This window comes from Diabrotica virgifera, chromosome 1, assembly GCF_917563875.1.
Source record: "Diabrotica virgifera virgifera chromosome 1, PGI_DIABVI_V3a".
Lineage (NCBI taxonomy): Eukaryota > Metazoa > Arthropoda > Insecta > Coleoptera > Chrysomelidae > Diabrotica > Diabrotica virgifera.
In genome coordinates, this window is record NC_065443.1 from 196725292 (window position 1) to 196748280 (window position 22989).

Genomic DNA, 22989 nt, shown 5'->3' on the forward strand with positions numbered 1-22989 from the left:
AACGGCATATTTTTGGCGGTATATATCTTCGGTTCAAGAAGAGACAGGAGAACAGTAAATACACCAAATCAATAGCGTTGAGTTAAGCTTTCAAATGGTGTCTAAGCTGTCAGAATCAGACATACACACGGCTCAGTATAGCCGAAAAACTGAAAAACTAAACTTTGAAAATTTTGGTTTTTCGACAATTACTCAAAATTTCAACCTACGAATTACGCCAATAACTGAGCGTTTGTAGAAGGACTCTAGACGAATCTAACGGTGTGTACCTTATATATATAATAAGTATGATCAAATCTATTTCTTATGGGAAAAACGGTTTTTCAAGCTCAATAATTCCTGTAATAGCTTTTTATCATACTTGACCTTAGATGCATAAGATACTACTTGTCAATACATTTCAAACTCATGTTTAGTGAACAAAATCGGTTAAGCCGTTTAGAAGTTATTAAGCTACAAAAGTATAATCCAATTAACGATTACTCCCTAAATGGTTTATGTAGTTTTAGTGGTTACGACGCTAATTTGATCTGGCAACGGGCAATCCGAGTTCATTTACCGGCCATCCCAATATTTTTTTAAATATATTTCGAATAGAAAAAAAATCTAGTGTACATTCGATGGACACTAGATCATTTGGGAGATAATGCGACAAAGGCGACCATTTATAAAGCTTAACGTGTAATCGAGAAACATTTCATTCAACTTTATACATTTAATTTATAAATAACTTTGAAAAACTCCTGATACAAGAATAGAAAACCGCTAAACGCCGTAAAAATCAGTGGCGCATACAATATTCCAGCTACAAGAGATCTGACATGAATATTACGTGGCGCGAAAATGTATTTTCATTTTGATGCAAAACAAAATTCTAGTTTTATTTTAAAAGATTTTTTCATAATATTTGGTAAATTTGAAGTAAATGCGCCACAAAAGAGTTTCAAAATTCAAACTGTATCAAAGTTACTCTTTTGTGGCGCGTTTTATTTCAAATTGGGCAAATATGATCAAAAAATCTTTTCAAATAAAACTAAATTTTTTTTTTGCATCAAAATGAAAATACATTTTCGCGCCATGTAATATTCATATCAGATCTTTTGTAGCTGGAATATTGTATGCGCCACTCATTTTTACGGCGTTTAGCAGTTTTTTATTCTTGTATTATATATACTCAACCAAACTTATATGGAATTATGTACTATTTATTTGAAATATGCAGCTTTTGGAAGCTATAGGTGTACGTATTTTAGTTGAAACGATAAGAGGAAGAGTTGCCGTGCACTCCTGCAGAGCAGGAGAAAGTTACGGGATCTCGAGTTAACCAGGCAGCTTAAGATTGATCACGTAAATTGAACACCAAAACTGGAACATTAGTCCAATCAACAGCCATTTTATTGTGGAATTTTGAGAACCAAGGTCGATTTCCTTGAAAATTTGATTTTAGGTATTAATTATTACCTTTGTCAAAATCTACCCTATGCCGAACTGCGCTTTTGCCCTTGAAAACAACCCATCTAGGGGATGAACATTTTTTAATCAAATTAACTGTAGAAATCGATAGAGTGACCAATTCTGGGTAAATTTTTTTCTATAAAATCCTTTTGAAAAATTGACACTTTCTAAGTTATTTGCGATTGAAACTATGTATTTTTCATTGAAAAAACTCACGTTTTATACCCGTTTTTCATGAATAACTTAAAAAAATTTAATTTTATATAAAAAATCATTAAAAACAAAATTGTGGATAATAAAAAAGCAAAGAGAGTCGCGTCAGAAAGATCTACGTAAACCCAACAACGACTGAGTTATTGCTCTTGGATCTAGATTGGTTATTTTCGAAGAAAATCGAAATGGAGAACCTTTAATCTCAAATAACTTAAATATAGTGCAATTTTTTGGGAAAACTTAAGAGACATCTTTTGAAACTCATTGAAAAACCTTTCAAATAAGCTCTAAAAAAAGTTTTTGCATAAGAACTGACTGACTTATGGCGAAAATAAAGTCGCTCTCTGCTTTTTTCTTTTTGAAATGTAAAAAATTAAACACTCGTCGTTACTTGACTATTAACTATATTTAGGTATAATTCTATAATAAAATCGAAAATGACATTTTTAACATTTTTAAAAAAAGTGCAATTTTCTTAAATAAATATAAAAGTTTACAAAATAATATAATAATATAATATATATAATAATATAATATATAAAATAATAATCTAATATAAATATAAAAGTTTATAAAAGTTTTTTAAATAAATATAAAAGTTTTACACACATTAAAATTGTATATATGTCATTCACTATTTTTAACTAGACAAACATAATAACAAGCACAGATTTGTTGGTTGTCTCACACCAACTATCTCATCACCCTCAAGAATTCCCAAATCCCATAAATTTATTTACCTTTACTGCATCCTCCGTCTATTCTATTCCACCATATCCCGTTAACATAACTTTAACATAAACATCATGAAAATGAATACTGAGTTAGTAACTCCTTGTATCCGAATGTAAGTACGACACGTTATAATTGCATGAATATATATGGCATGCATCTGCCTGTGTTTGTGAGTTTGGGGACGTTTTTTACCACCCCCCGTTTTTGCATGCATAGGCATTTGTCTGCTATTTCGCTATTTTTATGTAGGTTATTCAACATTGGCTTGATCTTATGGATCTTTAGCATCTTTTACAACCAGACACTGTCCTAACTCTGGTTTTTTATTTGTAGCATTTTGTAACTTGTTACCTTTGACCTGAAGATGCTCTACATATTTTAAAGAGCGAAACCGGTCGTCGGAAGTTATTATAAAGATTGAGAGTAAGTCTGACTTTTACTTCATTTAAATATAAAAGTATTAACATTAAAAAATGTTTCAGATATTAATTGTAGAATTTATTTTAATAATTATTTTTTGATGATTTTAACTTCCAATCGTATAGTAAGATATTTTATCACGTATTTAATTCTGTCCAATCAGATTAAAATTATACTGAGAATTATCTACTGTAGAAAATTTCGGATAGAATCTTTTTAAGTAGATTGTTTCTGTTTAATGGCAACCAGTTTCCTAGTTTTGACAGCTGTCACATTTAAGAAAATATCCATAATATACGTATTAAAAAATAATCTTACAAATATCACACGACATTAAGAATAAATAGGAAAATAACGCTTCATTTTTACTCAAATTTGTTGTCATTGGGCAATAGCCACTCGAGCCCTGCGGGCTCTCGTGTCTATTGCCAGACAACAAATTTTCGAAAAACTGTCGCATTATTTTTAATTTATTCTCCCTCTTGTGATATTATACCTGAAAATTTTGATTTTTTTTTTGTTTTTTGTATCATGAATACTTTTAAGATTATTTAAGAAAAATACACTTTTTTAGACCTATTATAATAATGTTATTTTTGATTTAATCAATAATTTTTTCTAACTAAGCATTCCAAACCGGTCGAATCACATGAATCGTATCAATTATACCTACATAAAGTTAATTTTAGGTGGGAAGCTATTTATTTCTATTAGGATTGTAACGACGAGGGTTTAATTTTTACATTTCAAAAAGAAAAAATCAGAGAGCGACTTTGTTTTCGCCATAAGTCAGTCAATTCTTATGCAAACAACTTATGTCAGAGCTTATTGAAAATATTTTTTAATGAACTTTAAAATATGTCTCTCAAGTTATTCCAAAAAATTGCACCAAATTCGAGTTATTTGAGAGTGAAGGTTCTCCATATCGAGGTTCTTCGAAAATAACCATCCTTTAAAGAACAATAACTCAGTCGTTATTGGGTTTATATAGGCCTTTCTGACGCGAATCTCTTTTATTTTTTATTTATTAAGTTATTCATGAAAAACGGTTATAAAACGTGAGTTTTCTTCAATGAAAAATGCATAGTTTCAATCGCAAATAACTTGGAAAGTGTCAATTTTTCAAATAGATTTTATGGAAAACAATTTACCCAGAATTGATCACTCAATCGATTTCTATAGTTATTTTGTTTAAAAAATGTTCATCCCCTAGATGGGGTTGTTTTCAACTCCAGGGCAAAAGCGCAGGTCGGCATAGGGTAGATTTTGAAGAAAAGTGTCAACAGAGCTTAAACCCAAATTTTCATTAAAATCGGTGTTGATTCTCAAAATTCCACGGTTTTACAGTTTTTTACCGCTAATGAGTGGTCCACATTGGAAATTGGAAAAGTGTGCTATTTTCAAACGAAAGTAAGATATGTAAAATCAGATGATTAACGAATTCGTGTAGGTACATGGAGGGCGAGTAAGAAAAGCCAGAACGGAAACTGACAGATTTGTCCACAAATATAAAAGAGGAAGAGTCATTTTCTGGGGACGAATTATGATCTGTAAAAAATCCTTTAATTTTCATCCAACCAACTTTAATAACTCACAGATATGTTGATTTGGTTCTATATCCTGTAGTTAGGCTCTGGAGAGGTGCAATAAAAGAAAAATTAAATTTATTTTTAATTGGCTTAAAATATTAGATTATTCCATATAAGTTTGGTTGTGTATATATTTAACGCAGTTCCCATTATTCATATTTTTATTTTTATGTAATAGGTACAAAGTGGGAGACATAATGCTTGTCAAAGATCACATCAACTACGTTGGTTTCGCTGGCAACAATCCTCTTCAAGGACCTAATGACGAAAGATTCGGGCCCAGATTCCCATCCATGAGCAGACCTTATGACAGAGAATTGATCAGAGAAGCTAAAAGAATAGCTATTGGCCTGGGCTTAAGAAGAGACATCCATGAAGGAGTTTACAGCTGCTTAGGAGGGCCAAACTTTGAAACGGTGGGTACTTACTTACTTTCTATGTTCAGATCACTTCTACAAATTTTAAACTGCCAATTCTCCGCCACTTAAGTAGCCTTTTCATTAGCTGTTATTTCAAGAATAAGAAGTCATCAAGAATTTATTCGTGTGTCAAGTGCATAGAAACCAATAGCTGCTGAGTTATGTATTTCGCTATAGTCACATGTATCGTCCTGTGAATATTCCCACCTTTTTAAATTTGACTTGCATCGCGACTTGCTAATAACCCTTGTAACCCTCAGTTTTCTTTAAGATCCAGGACACCAACGGACACAAAGTTTCTCTCTAAAACTTTCCTAAAGGAATTTCCTAAACTCCTTGTCCGATTTAAGTGATTTTTTTAATATGTTATAGATTCATTCTTTAACAATATCGCTGTCATAATATTGTTGCTAGACCGGTAAATTGTCATTGTATACAATGTATACAACATTTGTAACAATCAAACTGTGTTTTTTTATCTCAAGTTCGCAGCAGCCTGTGGAATATTCAAGTATTTATAAAATACTGAAATTAAAACCCAACTCTAGCCTCTGGTTTCCTTAACATTCTGTTTTTTTTTTATTCATTTGCTAATGTTGGGTAATAAAAAAGTTAGGTACTTTAACAACGAGCCATGTTTTCATTAATACGTAATAGTCACTAAATTTCATTTGCATACCTCAATAGGTTTTAGATCAATAAATAAATCGTCAGTTTGTGAGAAAGATTTCAACACCCGTGTCTCGGAAACGAAGCATTTGCGGAGATACATTTATAAAGCAAACTAGCATTATTTTTTCATGTAGAATTAATACTTAAAGTTTGTCATACTTATTTAAAAACACTATGTATTGATGAAAAACTTGGGTAGTTGATAATAGACCAGGGCGGATCTGTTTTGAGGTGGATGTGAGAGGTGGCATTCGGATTTCTGCAGATAAAGTTAGATGACAACTTCAGTAATTATAATTGACTTATGCTCCTTCTCAAATATGACCGGAACATTAATAAAAAAATTTAAATATTTAAAAATTTCGAAAATCATCGATTTTTATCTATTTTCTCTGCTGATAACTTTAAAACGATTCATTTTGGAAAAAAGTTGCAGCAAAATCAAATAAAGATAATTGAATTTTGTTCAATATACGATTAGTTAAAAATGTCTTAAATTATTAGCCTTTCTGCAACATAGCAATAAATACGAAATAAAGGGGAAAAATAAGCCTGTTTTTATTCTGTTTTTCAACCACTTTGGTTGCACTTAGAACCTTCGCAATTCGTTTAAAAATTGCTTATAACATGCTTAAACCGTCCACCACATTTCAGTAAAATCGACCCAATAGATTTTGCATAATAAATTTTAATTATTTTGTATTTTGACAACGACATCCGACTTGGGCGTCGAAACGTTAATAAAATCATTTTTAGGTAAAATTGTGGCTTATTTCCCATTTGAATAAATTTTAAATCTAATTTTTTTTAAAGTTCAAATTTTTTAAAAACTTTATGGCCAAAACGTAGACCATTTAGAAGTTAGCTAATTATTTACATACCTGTTTATAATATAAACAGGTGCTCTAACTATCTAATAAACTTTACAGAATTAAAATCGGATTATTTAATCAGCCTCAGCAATGTTTTAAATTTTTTGGCTTATAAACAAATAGAATATCTCCGTTACTATTATATTAAATTAAATTTACAAAACGGAACTAGAAAATACTTGGTACGACGCTTATTTTAACTGGCTGTATCTCAGGAACTAGTAATCACAATTCAACTTTTTTACTTTTAAAATAAGCGTCGTACCGAGTATTTTCTAGTTCCGTTTTGTAAATGTAATTTAATATAATAGTAACGGAGATATTCTATTTGTTTATAAGCCATAAAATTGTTTACAACTTTAAAACATTGCTGAGGCTGCTTAAATAATCCGATTTTAATTATGTCAAGTTTATTAGATAGTTTATATATATATATATATATATATATATATATATATATATATATATATATATATATATATATATAAAGTAGTTTGGTAATATTGACTGATACTATGTATAATAGTTTTGTTTTGGGGTTGCAGTCACTTATTTTTTAGGGGCAGGATAAGTAAAACTCTTTGTTATTATCGAGTTTTCGCAAAATTTATTTGCTTTTTCAAGATAAGCTAAAATAAGTATATGATAAATACAATGAAATTAGAGATAAAGTACATTGTATATAAAAGCATAAAAAACTTACAACTTGAGGTTATTCCATAAAGTAAACATTTTTACAAAACATAATGTATATAAATTTCTATTTTATATAATCCAAATAACAATGTTCCAATTTGTAAAAAAATATGAGGAAAGATCTGATTTAATTTAGTTTTAAATTTGACTAATGCCAGAAAGACATTTCAAGTAATGTCAAAAAGAATACCAATATCTGTTTATTTGAAGTTGTTATAAACTAGTATTAGATTATTCAATATTAGTATACTTTAAATTAGAGTAGGTATATCTAGATATATGAATTTTGCCAATTATTCTTTAGTTAATAAAAAATTAAAGTGGTGCCAAAATTTGAAAATTTAATTTATGAAATTTAGTTAAGGAATTTAGTGTTTTTTAATTAAAATATTATTTATCATAAGATAAAATGTAATTGTAGATGTTACTTAGTTTATTTATGTCAGTTTTTTTATTCACACATTGATTTTTATTTATGCATACCATTTCAAGAAATTCCCTTTTATTAAGTTGGTTCTCATGTTTTAATATCGTTGTTTCATTGAAGTTGAATGAATGATTTTTATTTAGTGCATGGTTTACTAATGCACATGTATTTTTGTTATTTCTTAGATCGCTTTTGTGTGACGTTAATCTACCTATTAGATTTCTAGATGTGTGTCCGATGTATGATTTTTCACAATTTCCGCATGGTATCTTGTACACTACATTAGAGTTTTCCATAATACCAATAGGTGTTTTAGTTTTTGTATACAGTGATGCTAACGTTTTTACATTTTTAGTTGTAATTTTAACTTGTGAGTAGTTAGCAAATACTTTAGTTAATTTGGGTGTTAATATTGGTATGTAAGGTAGTGAGGTGTAAGTTAATTGGGATTGCAAAATTTGGTTATTTGGTTCTGTTGTTGTATTAATGTCAATCGTTCTATTATTAGGGTTGTTAAATAAAAATTTGTTTATTAGTTTAAGTGGAAATTGTGAAAAATCATACATCGGACACACATCTAGAAATCTAATAGGTAGATTAACGTCACACAAAAGCGATCTAAGAAATAACAAAAATACATGTGCATTAGTAAACCATGCACTAAATAAAAATCATTCATTCAACTTCAATGAAACAACGATATTAAAACATGAGAACCAACTTAATAAAAGGGAATTTCTTGAAATGGTATGCATAAATAAAAATCAATGTGTGAATAAAAAAACTGACATAAATAAACTAAGTAACATCTACAATTACATTTTATCTTATGATAAATAATATTTTAATTAAAAAACACTAAATTCCTTAACTAAATTTCATAAATTAAATTTTCAAATTTTGGCACCACTTTAATTTTTTATTAACTAAAGAATAATTGGCAAAATTCATATATCTAGATATACCTACTCTAATTTAAAGTATACTAATATTGAATAATCTAATACTAGTTTATAACAACTTCAAATAAACAGATATTGGTATTCTTTTTGACATTACTTGAAATGTCTTTCTGGCATTAGTCAAATTTAAAACTAAATTAAATCAGATCTTTCCTCATATTTTTTTACAAATTGGAACATTGTTATTTGGATTATATAAAATAGAAATTTATATACATTATGTTTTGTAAAAATGTTTACTTTATGGAATAACCTCAAGTTGTAAGTTTTTTATGCTTTTATATACAATGTACTTTATCTCTAATTTCATTGTATTTATCATATGCTTATTTTAGCTTATCTTGAAAAAGCAAATAAATTTTGCGAAAGCTCGATAATAACAAAGAGTTTTACTTATCCTGCCCCTAAAAAATAAGTGACTGCAACCTGAAAACAAAACTATTATATATATATATATATATATATATATATATATATATATATATATATATATATATATATATAGAACTGGATTCGAAATCCGATGTATTTATCGACCGTGCAAGTATATTCTATAACACTATAAAACAGTGTTGAAATTATCGGGAATTGCGGTCTGTGGCTTAGATTGAAACTACATTTAATTCTGTTGAATTCGATATTTCGATGAGTATTTATTAATTTTTCATCTTCATCAGGAACAAACTACAAAATTAACTAACAGTTAGGTACAAACATAATATTACAATGATATAACTTACGAATTGTTGTAGGTATGTTATATAAAGCAATTTAACTTAAAGCTATGCATGTCGTTTCACGAGAACGTCGAGGGCGGCACTGAGTCAGGTATCTTTTCTCACATGTGTTAAGGGTCAAAAGTTCCAATATCGAGCCATCTGTTTAATATTCTGCTATTTTTCGAATTTTAAAACATTGCAGTTATATATTATATAAATATATATATATATATATATATATATATATATATATATATATATATATATATATATATATTTATATATATGATATATAAATATATATAAATATATAAATATATATATATATATATATATATATATATATATATATATATATATATATATATATATATATATATATATATATTTTGATAATATATATTTTGATAATAATTTATATTTGATGTTACTTAAGTTAGCAGTTTAATAACCAACCTAAATTTATCTGGTGAGTTATATTTTTTACATCATTTTTGTTTCCACTTTATTAGCAACTCTGTATTTTAGCTCTTGAAAAGGAATGTAATTAACATTCGAAAGCTTGAGAGATATAAAATAGTTTTCTAAAAGCCCTTTTTTATTGACTCCAACCCACAGAAACTTAAAATTATATATATATATATATACCATATATATACACCATCTTATATATATATATATATATATTATATATATATATATATATATATATATATATATATATATAAAAGAATGTGTGTGTACTTTGTACGTACGTAAGAAGATATTTTTCTATTATATAGGTAATTTCAACGAAGTAAATATACTTAACAGGTTATTTGTATTTTATTTAAAAATTAAACTAACTTTCTTATCTACCACTTTCAAAAAATTTTTATTAAAACAACCAAAAATAAAAAAAAGTATGAATCGCCCAGGATTCGAACCCGCGTCATTCCAATCTCGGAGCTAACGCCCTAACAACTACACCAGCGAGGTCCTTCTAATTGACATGTAAGTTTTGGATATAATTACACAACACGGCGACAAATATGTAGTGTAAAAATGTTATGTATACATAATATTTTATTATTTTACTATAGAGAAACACAAATCCAAACACACAAGAATTATAATAAATAATACATTTACTAAAAACACTAATATATTCTTTTAATGACTTATTTGTACGGATACAGATACATAAATACCTATCTTGAAAGATTAGCAAGGAACTACATACTGTCTGTGTGCGCAGGCGCGCAGATTTATGTACAATTTTATTCTCAAACGAATCGCGCCTAAAGAAGAATATCTTCAAAAATTATCCGTTCATCTAGCTTAGACTGCACAGTAGGGTCTCGAAACTGTCTCTCAACGTAGTCGGCTCTTAACTGGATTTACATGCAAGAGATCGCCAAAAGACGCAGACATGTGCAAGTTGCATTGAACGATTCATGCGGCTGGGTTTTTCAGACCCCAGTGTACAGTTCCAGGGTTAAAAAAATTAGATTGAAAATTTATTATGCAAAATCTGTAAGGTCGACTTTAATGAAATTTCTTTGACGATTTAAGTATGTTATAATCATTTTCTAAGCGAATCACGAAAGTTCTAGGGGAATGGGGGGCATGACGGGGTCGCGAGGTAAGACGGGGTACCGCACACAAACAAGAAACTACACGTTGGTGAATAGCATGCAGTAACTCAATAAGAAGAGTTATTCGATTAACGGTCAGCGTTGCCGTTTCGGTACAATTGTACTGAATTCAGTACACTTTCAGTAAATTCAGTAAGTCAGTACTACCTTTTGCAAAAAACTCTAATTTCAGTACAAAATATGATTTTTGTAAGTTAGCTTTGTTAAGTTAAGATTATATAGAAATAGAAAGCCATAGAAATTTATTTTTTTGAATATAGTGAAATTCTAGTGATTTTTGTCAGTGAAATCTAGAAACTTTTATTAATTTGAGCTGGCAACACTGATTAGCGACAGTTAGCGTCATTTGTCATTTGCATTCTTGCATTTTCGATTTTAAAACTCCTAAAAGTTTTATGAGTGATGTGCATTTTAGTGAAGAAATTTAAACACATCTTGGTTATTATCACAAAATGGATAAGTAGGGGAAGTGCGGGTATTGCCGCCCACTTAAGCAATTTACTGAATTATTCAAAAACTACAGGTCTTGAAAAAAAATGTCAACTGTCAAAATACAGTCATTTTATCTACTTCTAATTATTTAAGCCTTAAAGTATTCATTTATTTTATTTTTCGGAGTATGACATTTATTTTCACAAACCTACACTTGGGCGGAATTATCAGACTATGCGGGTAATAGCGCCCACTGATGGTATAATACCGCCCAGGGTTTACATTGTATAAAAATCAAACACAAAATAATTATTTACGCACAAACAACATCTATATATTTTTTATATAAAAAAACATACTCAAAGAAATACTTAAGTAAAAAAACATTTCAAACTACACTCTATTTGCAATAATCGCATATAAAACTTTTGTGATTATCGTAACCACTACATTCTTTATGCGCCCATTTATGGCAAACTCCGCATCTGTACCACATTTCCGATTTTCCATATTCGCCACAATAGATGCACTCTTCTTCTGCAAATCTCCATTTCATCGTGTAGGGATGAACCGCTTGAAGAACTATCATCGAAGACTTTCCTCGTAACACGTTTAATTTTTTTATTAACGTGTTTTACATTTTTTGAAAGTTTTTGCTTTTCTTTCTTTTGTATTTTTCTATTTTCTTTTTGCTCCAGTTCTATTTTTTCGGGAGTTGCCGTCAAAATCTTTGAAATGCCTAATTTTCTACCCCTCTTTTTTAATTTATTTTCAGTTATGACACACAACGGTGTCATTTCTTCAATCGATATATCTCCTTGTCTTTCATTTGTAATTCCTGATTTTGATGTTGAAGGAGTGACATCTGCATGAGCTTCGTTGGCTTTTGATCTACTTGGAATAACATTAGGTTCATTTGTTTCCAAGACTGCATCTTTTGAAGGCACTCGATTTGTTTCAGAGGTACAGGGAGTAAGTTCAGTTTTAGGAAGTTGTAGTTCAACAGCGGGAATATTAGAAAGGGTAGAAGGCAAAAAATCTTCGTCCGTGAAAATATTTGGTCTATATGGAACAATACCGCTTATTTCAAAGCCTTTTTGAGCTTTTTCCATGGTAGCTACACGAACGAATGCTCGATTCAAAATTTCAGATACATCAAATGGTGTTATTTTTTTGTGAACATTTCGTCTCATATAGAGTGAACATTCATTTGAATAGGCAGATTTTAGCGGTCCAAAAAATGTCAAATCTAGTGGCTGTAGCTTATTGGACGTGTGGGGCGGAAAAACGATAACATAATGATCCCATTTTCACGGCAAAATTCATAAGCAGCTAAAGAACAATGACTGCTGTGATTATCTAGCAACAGCAATGCTGGGTTGTCGTTCGAAGTAGATGCGTGTTTATTAAAATGTCTAAGCCAAATCAAGAATAATTCTACAGTCATCCAGCCTTTGGCCGAGCATTCATATATGACACCTACCGGTCCATTGCGTTTAAGCTGTTCCGACATTCGGATTCTAGGATAAATAAACATCGGAGGTATATATATCCCTGATGCACTTACTGAGCAGCACAGAGTTATATTTCGACCTCTCTCCCAACTTACAGCTTTTCCTAGTTGTTTGACACCTTTTGGAGCTACAATTTTGGATGGAACCTGCACCGTGGTAATGCCTGTCTCGTCAACATTAAATATGCGGCAGGCTTGAAAGTTATATTTTGTTAAAACTATATTTAAATTTTTGAAAAAAAGGCCTACACTTTCAACATTAAAACCCGAAATTCTCCCTAAACTGGTTGCCTCGGGTTTCCTCAAACTAAGATTTGGATGCCGTTTTAAGAAAGCTTGAAGCCAGTCTTTACCGGCCATTTTTTTGTCATCGTTGAAGCAGTGTTTGAAGCAGTATTTTTAACCGCAAACTCGTAGACGATTTTTCGTAAATCAGTGGCCGTTAGACCATAGAACATCTTTGCCAAATAGATGCAGCGATCAGCCACTCGCTTTTCTTGTTCAGTGGAAAATATAGGATGACGACCTAGTTGTGCTGCACAACTTGTATTTAACCTATCTTTTAATGTAGAATATGGGATACCTGAAAAAAGAACATTAGAAAATGGATTAAAAAATAAAGATCATATATTACCAAACTCTCTTGCACTTTGCCTTTTCCCCTTTCCGCTTCTAACTGCATTTATAGCTTTCTGAAGCTGTTCTGCTCTCCATGTTGCCTTTTTCCGCGAATTCATCATTGTCTTTGGCATTCTTTATCCTAAATTAAAAATGTATAAATCAATGTATAATACCGCCCACTGGAGGGTAATGCCGCCCAAGTTGAGCGAAAGTACCCGCCATCGCCATATTTCAAACAAAGCAATTGTTAATCGTTATTTCTCAAAATATTGAAAGAAACTGTTTCGATTCATATATATAAGAGGACCGGTTACTAATTAATAAAAAAATCAATAAATTAAGTATAAAAATAAGTTACTCACAAATTATTTTCGAGCTCCTAAAAATTATAGTGGCACCACACAAAACACGTTGACTTCTCTGAAACAACTAAATATGCTTATGGCCGACGACCTTGTTGCACGGTTCTCTCAGTAGTATCGTGGCGTCATTTCGATGTTGCCAAAGTTACTATTTCTCTATATTTAAGATATTTTATAGAGTGGGCGGTATTTGCCGCTGGGCGGTAATACCCGCAGTTCCCCTAAGTATAAATTTTATCAATTATTTTATCAAAATATAGATAATTATTTAGGATATTGTCAGTGCAACAGTTAGTAATTTTGTCATTGGTAAGAGTGCCTGGGAAATAAACGAGGAAACAGTTTACTTCAGGTTGAATATATTATACGCTTTACACCAACAATAAATTGATGAAGAAATTGACCAACTTTTTCAAGGACAAATTTGACGTGTACAAAATTTATGGTTTGTTGTACGAAACACAATTTGACATCCAATTTTATCCACAGATCACCCAAAGTGCTCTGTGATTTTACCGTGACCTTGAACAAGTTGGTCAATTTCTTCATCAATTTTATTGTTGGTGTAGAGCGGGTATTACTGTTTATTTTTTTTTTATATTATTGTAGGTACTTTATTTTTGTTAGACACCTTGACTATTTTATTCATTACAATGTAATAAATGATTTAATAAAACTAAAACTTATTTTTAATTTGAAATTCCCGCCTTTCAGTACATTTTTGATAAATTCAGTACATTATACCCAGAAATTTCAGTACGTTAACAAAATAGGTCGCGGCAACACTGTTAACGGTCACTGCAAGAGAAACCGTGAATGAGAGTGCACGCGTTTTTTGTTTACAAACGAAAAACTGTTTTAGCGCTCCGTTGATCTAATTTTGTGCAAGGACAACCATCGTTATTTTAAGGTAATTATGATCACCTCATTAATGTCTTTTTTATCGTTGTTTACTAGTATTCTTATTTTGATAATGGCATATTGTTTGTGTGGATACGTTAAACATTTAATTAGTGATTTTTTTTTGTTCAAAGTTACCTTTTGAGGCAGGATGGGGTATTGGGTGCGGGGTATGATGGGACATTGGTGGTAAGTCTGGGTTAATTTAAATTTCTTAATAAATAACATTGGATTATTGTTTTAGATAATACCATGGTACGTACTTACAAGAAAAAACAAAAAGAGGAGAGTGGTCGAGAGATACTATGAAAACAGCCTAGATAAAGTGATATCGTCAGATCCCTGGGTAGGCTGCCAGATCTGTGGATGTTGAGCTCACAATGCTTGTGCTAGGGTGGACAATGAAGATCTGGAGCAAATACACGTTTTTGTTTGTTTTGTGAGAATTAATTAGCATCACCATCATGCTCCAATTCCATTACCCCATCATACCCCATAGTATGGGGCAAGATGGTTTTTTATAATGTTCTTATTAATGGCTAATTGTTGAAAAATGTGATAGGTTGATTTTCCAAAGATTGTACCAAATCATAGTTAGATTAATGACGTAACGCGCCATCAATTAGTAATAGTAATAAACGTAGTAATTATGTTGTATTTGTTATTTTCCTTAGCTACCCCATCATACCCCCCCCCCCTTCGCCTAAGTGCAATCAAAGTGGCTAAAAAACATTGAATAAAAACAGGCTTGTTTTGTCCCTTTTTTGTATTTATTGCAATTTTACAGAAAGGGTAATAATTTAAGACATTTTTAGCCAGTCGTAGTTTATACAAAATTTTATTATCTTTATTTTATTTTGCAACAACTTTGTTCCAAAATGATTCATTTTAAAGTTATAAGCAAAGAAAGTAGAAAAAAATCGATGTTTTTCGAAATTTTTAAATATTTTAATGTTTTATGAATGTTCCGGGCATATCTGAAAAGGAGCATAAGTGAATTATAATTATTGAAGTTGTCACCTAACTTTGTCAGCAAAAATCGGAATGCCACCTCTCACATCCAAAGATGGAGGTTATTTCGCAGATCCGCCCTGGTCTATAAAGTATCTAACTTTTTTTATTATCTAACATAAACGAATGAATCAAAAAGCAGAATGTTAAGAAGACCAGAGGATATAGTTTGGCTTTAATTTCAAAATTTTATAAATGCTAGAATATTTCACAGGATGTTGCGAACATTAAAAAAATAGCTTTATTGGTACACCCGGTATGCGATGACAATTTAGCTGTCTAGCAATAATATTATTATAGCGCTATTAAGGCTATACCATATTAAAAAATCATTTAAATCGGACAACAGGTTTAGGAAATTCGTGATATCAAAAATGACCCAGTTTAAGGTGGTGCGCTAACTTCTTGGAGAAGTGTATTTAACTAACAAGCCATGCGTTGTTTTAAATTTTTTGTTATTTCAGGTTGCAGAGCTTAGAATGTTAAAAAAGTTTGGAGCTGACGCTGTAGGCATGTCCACAGTCCACGAAGTAATCACAGCCCGGCACTGCGACCTGAAAGTCCTAGCTTTTAGTCTTATTACAAACGAATGTATTGTCGAATATGATAATTTAGCTGTTACTAACCATGAAGAGGTGTTGGACATTGGAAAATTAAGGCAGGAGACACTTCAGAAATTTGTCAGACAAATCGTGGAGTTCATCGGAACAATGTTGTAGAATTAATTGTAAAAATTTATTTTTGTAATTATTTTTCAATTAATGACATACAGTGAGTTTTTTTATTTCACGATACTTTTCATGTTCCCCTAAAATACCAACGGCTCTCCATCGCGCTGTTCCACCTTGTGGTTACTGGACTTGAGCTAGGTATAACGACATAATACGTATAGTCCAGGGCTCATCTGTTTTGAGATGGACGTTGAGAGGTGACTCAAATTTTTCTGCAGAAATTGCTTGAAAATATCTCAAATAATAATATTTGAGTCATCCTCCCACTCAAAATGGTCCGGAACATTGTTTAAATAATCAAAATGTCAAAATATGAAGGAAAAATTCGATTTTTTTATTGGTTTTTTAAATATAACTTTAAAACTGTTCATTTCTGAGAAAAGTTGTACTGATATAAAAGTTGTGTAATTAAATTTCCTACAATACAGAATTGGTTATAAATTTAAAAAATAGTCACCCTTGTTGTAAAATAGCAATACTTGCGAAAAAAACCATACAAAAACAAGTATTCGTATTTTACGTTTTTCAGCCATTTATGCTACACTTAGGACCTTTATGTTTTACCCAGAAAAACTTTATAATCTAGTAAAACAACACTGTAAATTTCATTAAGACGGGTTTAATAAATTTTGCAAAATAAATTTTGCAATCCAGCTTTCGCAAAAAAAATTCATTTTTTAAAAATGTTGCAGGACTGAAAATAAAGCAGGTAGTAAGTTGAATTTTTTTTTGCTTATAGAAGTGTACTGTACCTTTCATTTGCAATTTGCAAAATTAAAATCGAATAATTACCACGGCGTCAGGAAATTTTTTAAATAAACAATAATTTTTGGTGCTACGCGCAGGACAGCGGTGTTCGATTCACACAAGTTGATTTCCACCAAAATTTCTTCGAAACTTTATCTAATATATTATTTTCTGACTATATTTTGTTGTATTTTAAGATTTTAATTCCACAAAAATCAAACTAATTTTATTATTGTTTGTAAAATATTGTTTAAAAATTGCATATGTTTAAAAATAATAAACTTTTATTCTCTAAGTTAAAATATATGAACAAAGAAAGTTTTTACTAAAGAAAGTGTTATTTCAAAGGATAGAGTATGTGATTTTATTTTGCAATAAACAAATTTATTTATTTATATCGAAATGTAATAAAAATTAAAATGTATCAATCATTATCAAAGGTCATTGAAATGACCAATCAGAGCAAACTATCCGCTGTCCTGCGCGTAGCACCAATAATTAATGTTTATTTAAAAAAATTTCTGACGCCGTGGTAGTTAATCGATTTTAATTTTGCCAATTGTAAATAAAAGGTACAGTACACTTCTATACGCAAAAAAAAATTCAACTGGCTATCTGCTTTATTTTCAGTCCTGTAACATTTTGAAAAAACGAATTTTTTTGCGAAAGCTGGATTGCAAAATTTATTTTGCACAATCTATTGAACCGATCTTAATGAAATTTACAGTATTGTTTTACTGTATCATAAAGTTTTTCTGGGTGAAATATGAAGGTCCTAAGTGTAGCTTAAATGGTTGAAAAAACGTAAAATGCGAATACTTGTTTTTGTATAGTTTTTTCGCAATTATTGCTATTTTGCAACAAGGGTGACTATTTTTTAAATTTTGAATCAGTTCTATATTGTAGAAAATTTAATTATACAATTTTTATGTCAGCACAACTTTTCTCGGAAATGAATACTTTTAAAGTTATAATCAAAAAACGAAGAAAAAAATCGAATTTTTCCTTCATTTTTTGACATTTTAATTATTTAAACAATATTCCGGACCTTTTTGAGAGGGAGGATAACTCAAATATTATTATTTGAGTTATTTTCAAGCAATTTCTGCAAAAAAATTTGAGTCACCTCTCAACGTCCAAATGTACTAATATTTTTACAGATCCGCCCTGGTCTAGTAATATTGTGTCGTGCCCAAACAGACATAGCAGTTGTCTGAGAACGGTCTATTGGACAGACCTAGCCGTACCTTCTTTTATATTACACCTTTTATTTAAATTGGGAGCTCCCTAGTTACGCACCGTTATTCCTCCCATGTTCCTGCGACCAGAAAGAATCAATGAATAGGGATTTAAAAAAAGGGAAACGTCAATTTAAAAAAGGGTAGAGTCCAAACTAATTCCAAGAATGATGTCCAGCAGATTAAGAAAGAATTACCAAATAAAATTTCAAGTCCTTTGTAAAAGGTATATTTAAAAGACCCTAATAAGGGTTACATCACATTAACAAACGTTTTCGGATTAAAAAATAATCCATCATCAGTGATAAAAGCCCTACAATAATAAGTATCATCATCATCAATGGTGCTATAGCCCTATGAAAGAGACTCGACCTTCCCAAGTCTATTACGCCAGTCAGTCCTATCCATTGCCAATCGTTGCCAGCGGAATGGGATGTTTCATCGCCGCCGTTTCGATGCCGCCGTTTCGATGCCGCCGGTTCATCGCCAGTCCATTTCATCGCCGTCATATCTCGCATTTCTTAGAATTCCTAATTAATACTAAAATTAAATAACAATTGTAACTGTCGAAAATTCGGAAATATATCAGATAGCGATTAATTGACTGGCGATGAATCGGCCGGCATCGGCATCGAACTGGCGGCATCGAAACGGCGGCGATGAAACGTCCTAGACCCATTACCAGTTTGCTGCTCCTATTTTTCTCCCATCCTCATCTACACCATCCATTTATCTGAGTTTTGGCCTACCCCTAATTCTACTTCCCACAGGTTGTGATATCAGGATTCTTCTAGGAAGGTTGTTCTGCTGTGATCTTGATAAATATCCTGCCCATCTTAGCTTTCCTATTCCTATAAGAAGTATTACGTCTTTACTACCAAATTTTTGTTTATATCTGTGGTATACCTCGTAGTTGTACATCCTCTTCCAAGCACCATTTTTACAGATGCCATCGAATATTTCTCTCAGGATCCTTCGTTCAAATCGAATGTTTTCATCTGCCTTGGAGATGGTCCATGGCTCCGATCCATATGTCAACACTGGTTGTATAAAAATTGATGCAAAAAATGAAATTCCACATACATACGAGATTAAATATCTAGGTATAATAATTGATAAACATTTACGATGGAACACCCAAGCAAATATTATAGTAAATAAATTAAGAGGACTCTTATCAAGATTTAAATTTTTAAAACAATTTTTAGGAATAACTCATTTGCGAATTCTTTATTAGGCACTTATACAATCTCAACTTACATATATGGCCTTTTAGTTTGGGGTGGAATACGCAATAATTACTTACATTCTATAAATATTATTCAGAAATGGCTAATTAGAATTATATACGGGAAAAATTTAAGGCTATGGGTACATAATTCGCAAATATTTTACGGCTATCCCTACCTTTTCTGCCTTTACATGGCAAATTACGTGTAGTAAAATTTACACTGGTATGGATATGTACATATTACTAGAATGTCATTCTACTTGACAATGTCATAACTAGCTTAAAGAGATGGCTTTTGAATGTTCTTGGATAACTGTTATTTTTTGTGTAATTGCAAATTATTAATTCAGTTAATAAATGTGATAATTTTTTCACTAGCTATGTATTCAGTGATTGTAATAATATGTACCTACAACAAAAACTAATACTCAATCGAGAAAAGACCAAAAATGATAAAGTGATTTTTTAATAATATATTGTTATTATGGAACGCTTACAATGTTGAACATCTTTAAAAACAAAATACTTGGATCACAGAATATATCTTAATATATTCTCTGCTTCTATCTTCCATAAATAATACACAATAAATAACTTTTTATAAAGTTCACCTTTTAAATCAATTATTTATCAAATACACTATTATCAATATTATTTAATCAACAACTAAAAATACTCCCGATTCATGTCAAATAATTATTTAAAATTGTCACTGATTGTCAGTGTCTGACTGACAATATTCTATTCGACTAAGTGCGTTGTATGACAAAGATAGATTTGGAAAATATTACCACGGACATTGTGTTTATTTTTTTCGAATCCTGAAAAAAAAACAATAAATATTTTTGAAAAATCTAAACGCAGAATGAAAGAGTAAATTATTACCGAGGGCCGAAAGTCCCTTAGAATAAATAAAAAGCTTATTTTGAATGAGATATTTGAAATTAAAAATAACACTAAATTTTCTCTTAATTTTTCACCCCTGTAACTTATTAAAATAAACAATATAGAAGTTCTCAGGGACTTTCGGCCCTCGCTAATAACGTAATCTTTCATTCTACGTTTAAATTTTTTAAAAATACTTATTAGTTTTCTCAGGATTCGAAAAAAATGAATCCCCATTTGAATAGCATTGCAGCTGAAAAAACGTACCGATCCTCTTAAGATATTCTAGTGAGCTGTTATATAACGTAGAAGAGGTGTTGGACGTTGGAAAATTAAGGCAGGAGACACTTCAGAAATTTGTCAGACAAATCGTGGAGTTCATCGGAACAATGTTGTAGAATTAATTGTAAAAATTTATTTTTGTAATTATTTTTCAATTAATGACATACAGTGAGTTTTTCTATTTCACGATACTCTTCATGTTCCCCTAAAATACCAACGGCTCTCCATCGCGCTGTTCCACCTTGTGGTTACTGGACTTGAGCTAGGTATAACGACATAATACGTATAGTCCAGGGCTCATCTGTTTTGAGATGGACGTTGAGAGGTGACTCAAATTTTTTTGCAGAAATTGCTTGAAAATATCTCAAATAATAATATTTGAGTCATCCTCCCACTCAAAATGGTCCGGAACATTGTTTAAATAATCAAAATGTCAAAATATGAAGGAGAAATTCGATTTTTTTATTGGTTTTTTGAATATAACTTTAAAACTGTTCATTTCTGAGAAAAGTTGTACTGATATAAAAGTTGTGTAATTAAATTTCCTACAATACGGAATTGGTTATAAATTTAAAAAAGAGTCACCCTTGTTGTAAAATAGCAATACTTGCGAAAAAAACCATACAAAAACAAGTATTCGTATTTTACGTTTTTCAGCCATTTATGCTACACTTAGGACCTTTATGTTTTACCCAGAAAAACTTTATAATCTAGTAAAACAACACTGTAAATTTCATTAAGATGGGTTTAATAAATTTTGCAAAATAAATTTTGCAATCCAGCTTTCGCAAAAAAAATTCATTTTTTAAAAATGTTGCAGGACTGAAAATAAAGCAGATAGTAAGTTGAATTTTTTTTTGCTTATAGAAGTGTACTGTACCTTTCATTTGCAATTAGCAAAATTAAAATCGAATAATTACCACGGCGTCAGGAAATTTTTTAAATAAACAATAATTTTTGGTGCTACGCGCAGGACAGCGGTGTTCGATTCACACAAGTTGATTTCCACCAAAATTTCTTCGAAACTTTATCTAATATATTATTTTCTGACTCTATATTTTGTTGTATTTTAAGATTTTAATTCCACAAAAATCAAACTAATTTTATTATTGTTTGTGAAATATTGTTTAAAAATTGCATATGTTTAAAAATAATAAACTTTTATTCTCTAAGTTAAAATATATGAACAAAGAAAGTTTTTACTAAAGAAAGTGTTATTTCAAAGGATAGAGTATGTGATTTTATTTTGCAATAAACAAATTTATTTATTTATATCGAAATGTAATAAAAATTAAAATGTATCAATCATTATCAAAGGTCATTGAAATGACCAATCAGAGCAAACTATCCGCTGTCCTGCGCGTAGCACCAATAATTAATGTTTATTTAAAAAAATTTCTGACGCCGTGGTAGTTAATCGATTTTAATTTTGCCAATTGTAAATAAAAGGTACAGTACACTTCTATACGAAAAAAAAATTCAACTGGCTATCTGCTTTATTTTCAGTCCTGTAACATTTTGAAAAAACGAATTTTTTTGCGAAAGCTGGATTGCAAAATTTATTTTGCACAATCTATTGAACCGATCTTAATGAAATTTACAGTATTGTTTTACTGTATCATAAAGTTTTTCTGGGTGAAATATGAAGGTCCTAAGTGTAGCTTAAATGGTTGAAAAAACGTAAAATGCGAATACTTGTTTTTGTATAGTTTTTTCGCAATTATTGCTATTTTGCAACAAGGGTGACTATTTTTTAAATTTTGAACCAATTCTATATTGTAGAAAATTTAATTATACAATTTTTATGTCAGTACAACTTTTCTCGGAAATGAATACTTTTAAAGTTATAATCAAAAAACGAAGAAAAAAATCGAATTTTTCCTTCATTTTTTGACATTTTAATTATTTAAACAATATTCCGGACCTTTTTGAGAGGGAGGATAACTCAAATATTATTATTTGAGTTATTTTCAAGCAATTTCTGCAAAAAATTTGAGTCACCTCTCAACGTCCAAATGTACTAATATTTTTACAGATCCGCCCTGGTCTAGTAATATTGTGTCGTGCCCAAACAGACATAGCAGTTGTCTGAGAACGGTCTATTGGACAGACCTAGCCGTACCTTCTTTTATATTACACCTTTTATTTAAATTGGGAGCTCCCTACCCACATAACAATTTCATGTTCTTAGTAGATTCATAGAACATACTTTTCAGAAAA

General features: G+C 30.4%; 1 protein-coding gene across 2 annotated transcripts in view; it reads left to right on the forward strand.

Moving 5' to 3' along the window:
• The window catches only part of LOC114331880 (purine nucleoside phosphorylase), a 65007-nt gene extending 44074 nt beyond the window's left edge, over positions 1–20933 (forward strand). Inside the window, exons 4-6 of one of the 2 annotated variants that reach the window (XM_050646195.1) lie at positions 4591–4828; positions 16120–16290; positions 20802–20933. In XM_050646195.1, coding sequence (XP_050502152.1) covers positions 4591–4828; positions 16120–16290; positions 20802–20885 — 493 coding nt within the window. In that variant the 3' untranslated portion in view covers positions 20886–20933. Of the gene's footprint in view, positions 1–4590; positions 4829–16119; positions 16443–20801 lie in introns of those variants that run through there. The other variant, XM_028281569.2, reaches the window with a different exon arrangement.
• Positions 20934–22989: the final 2056 nt, after the last annotated feature.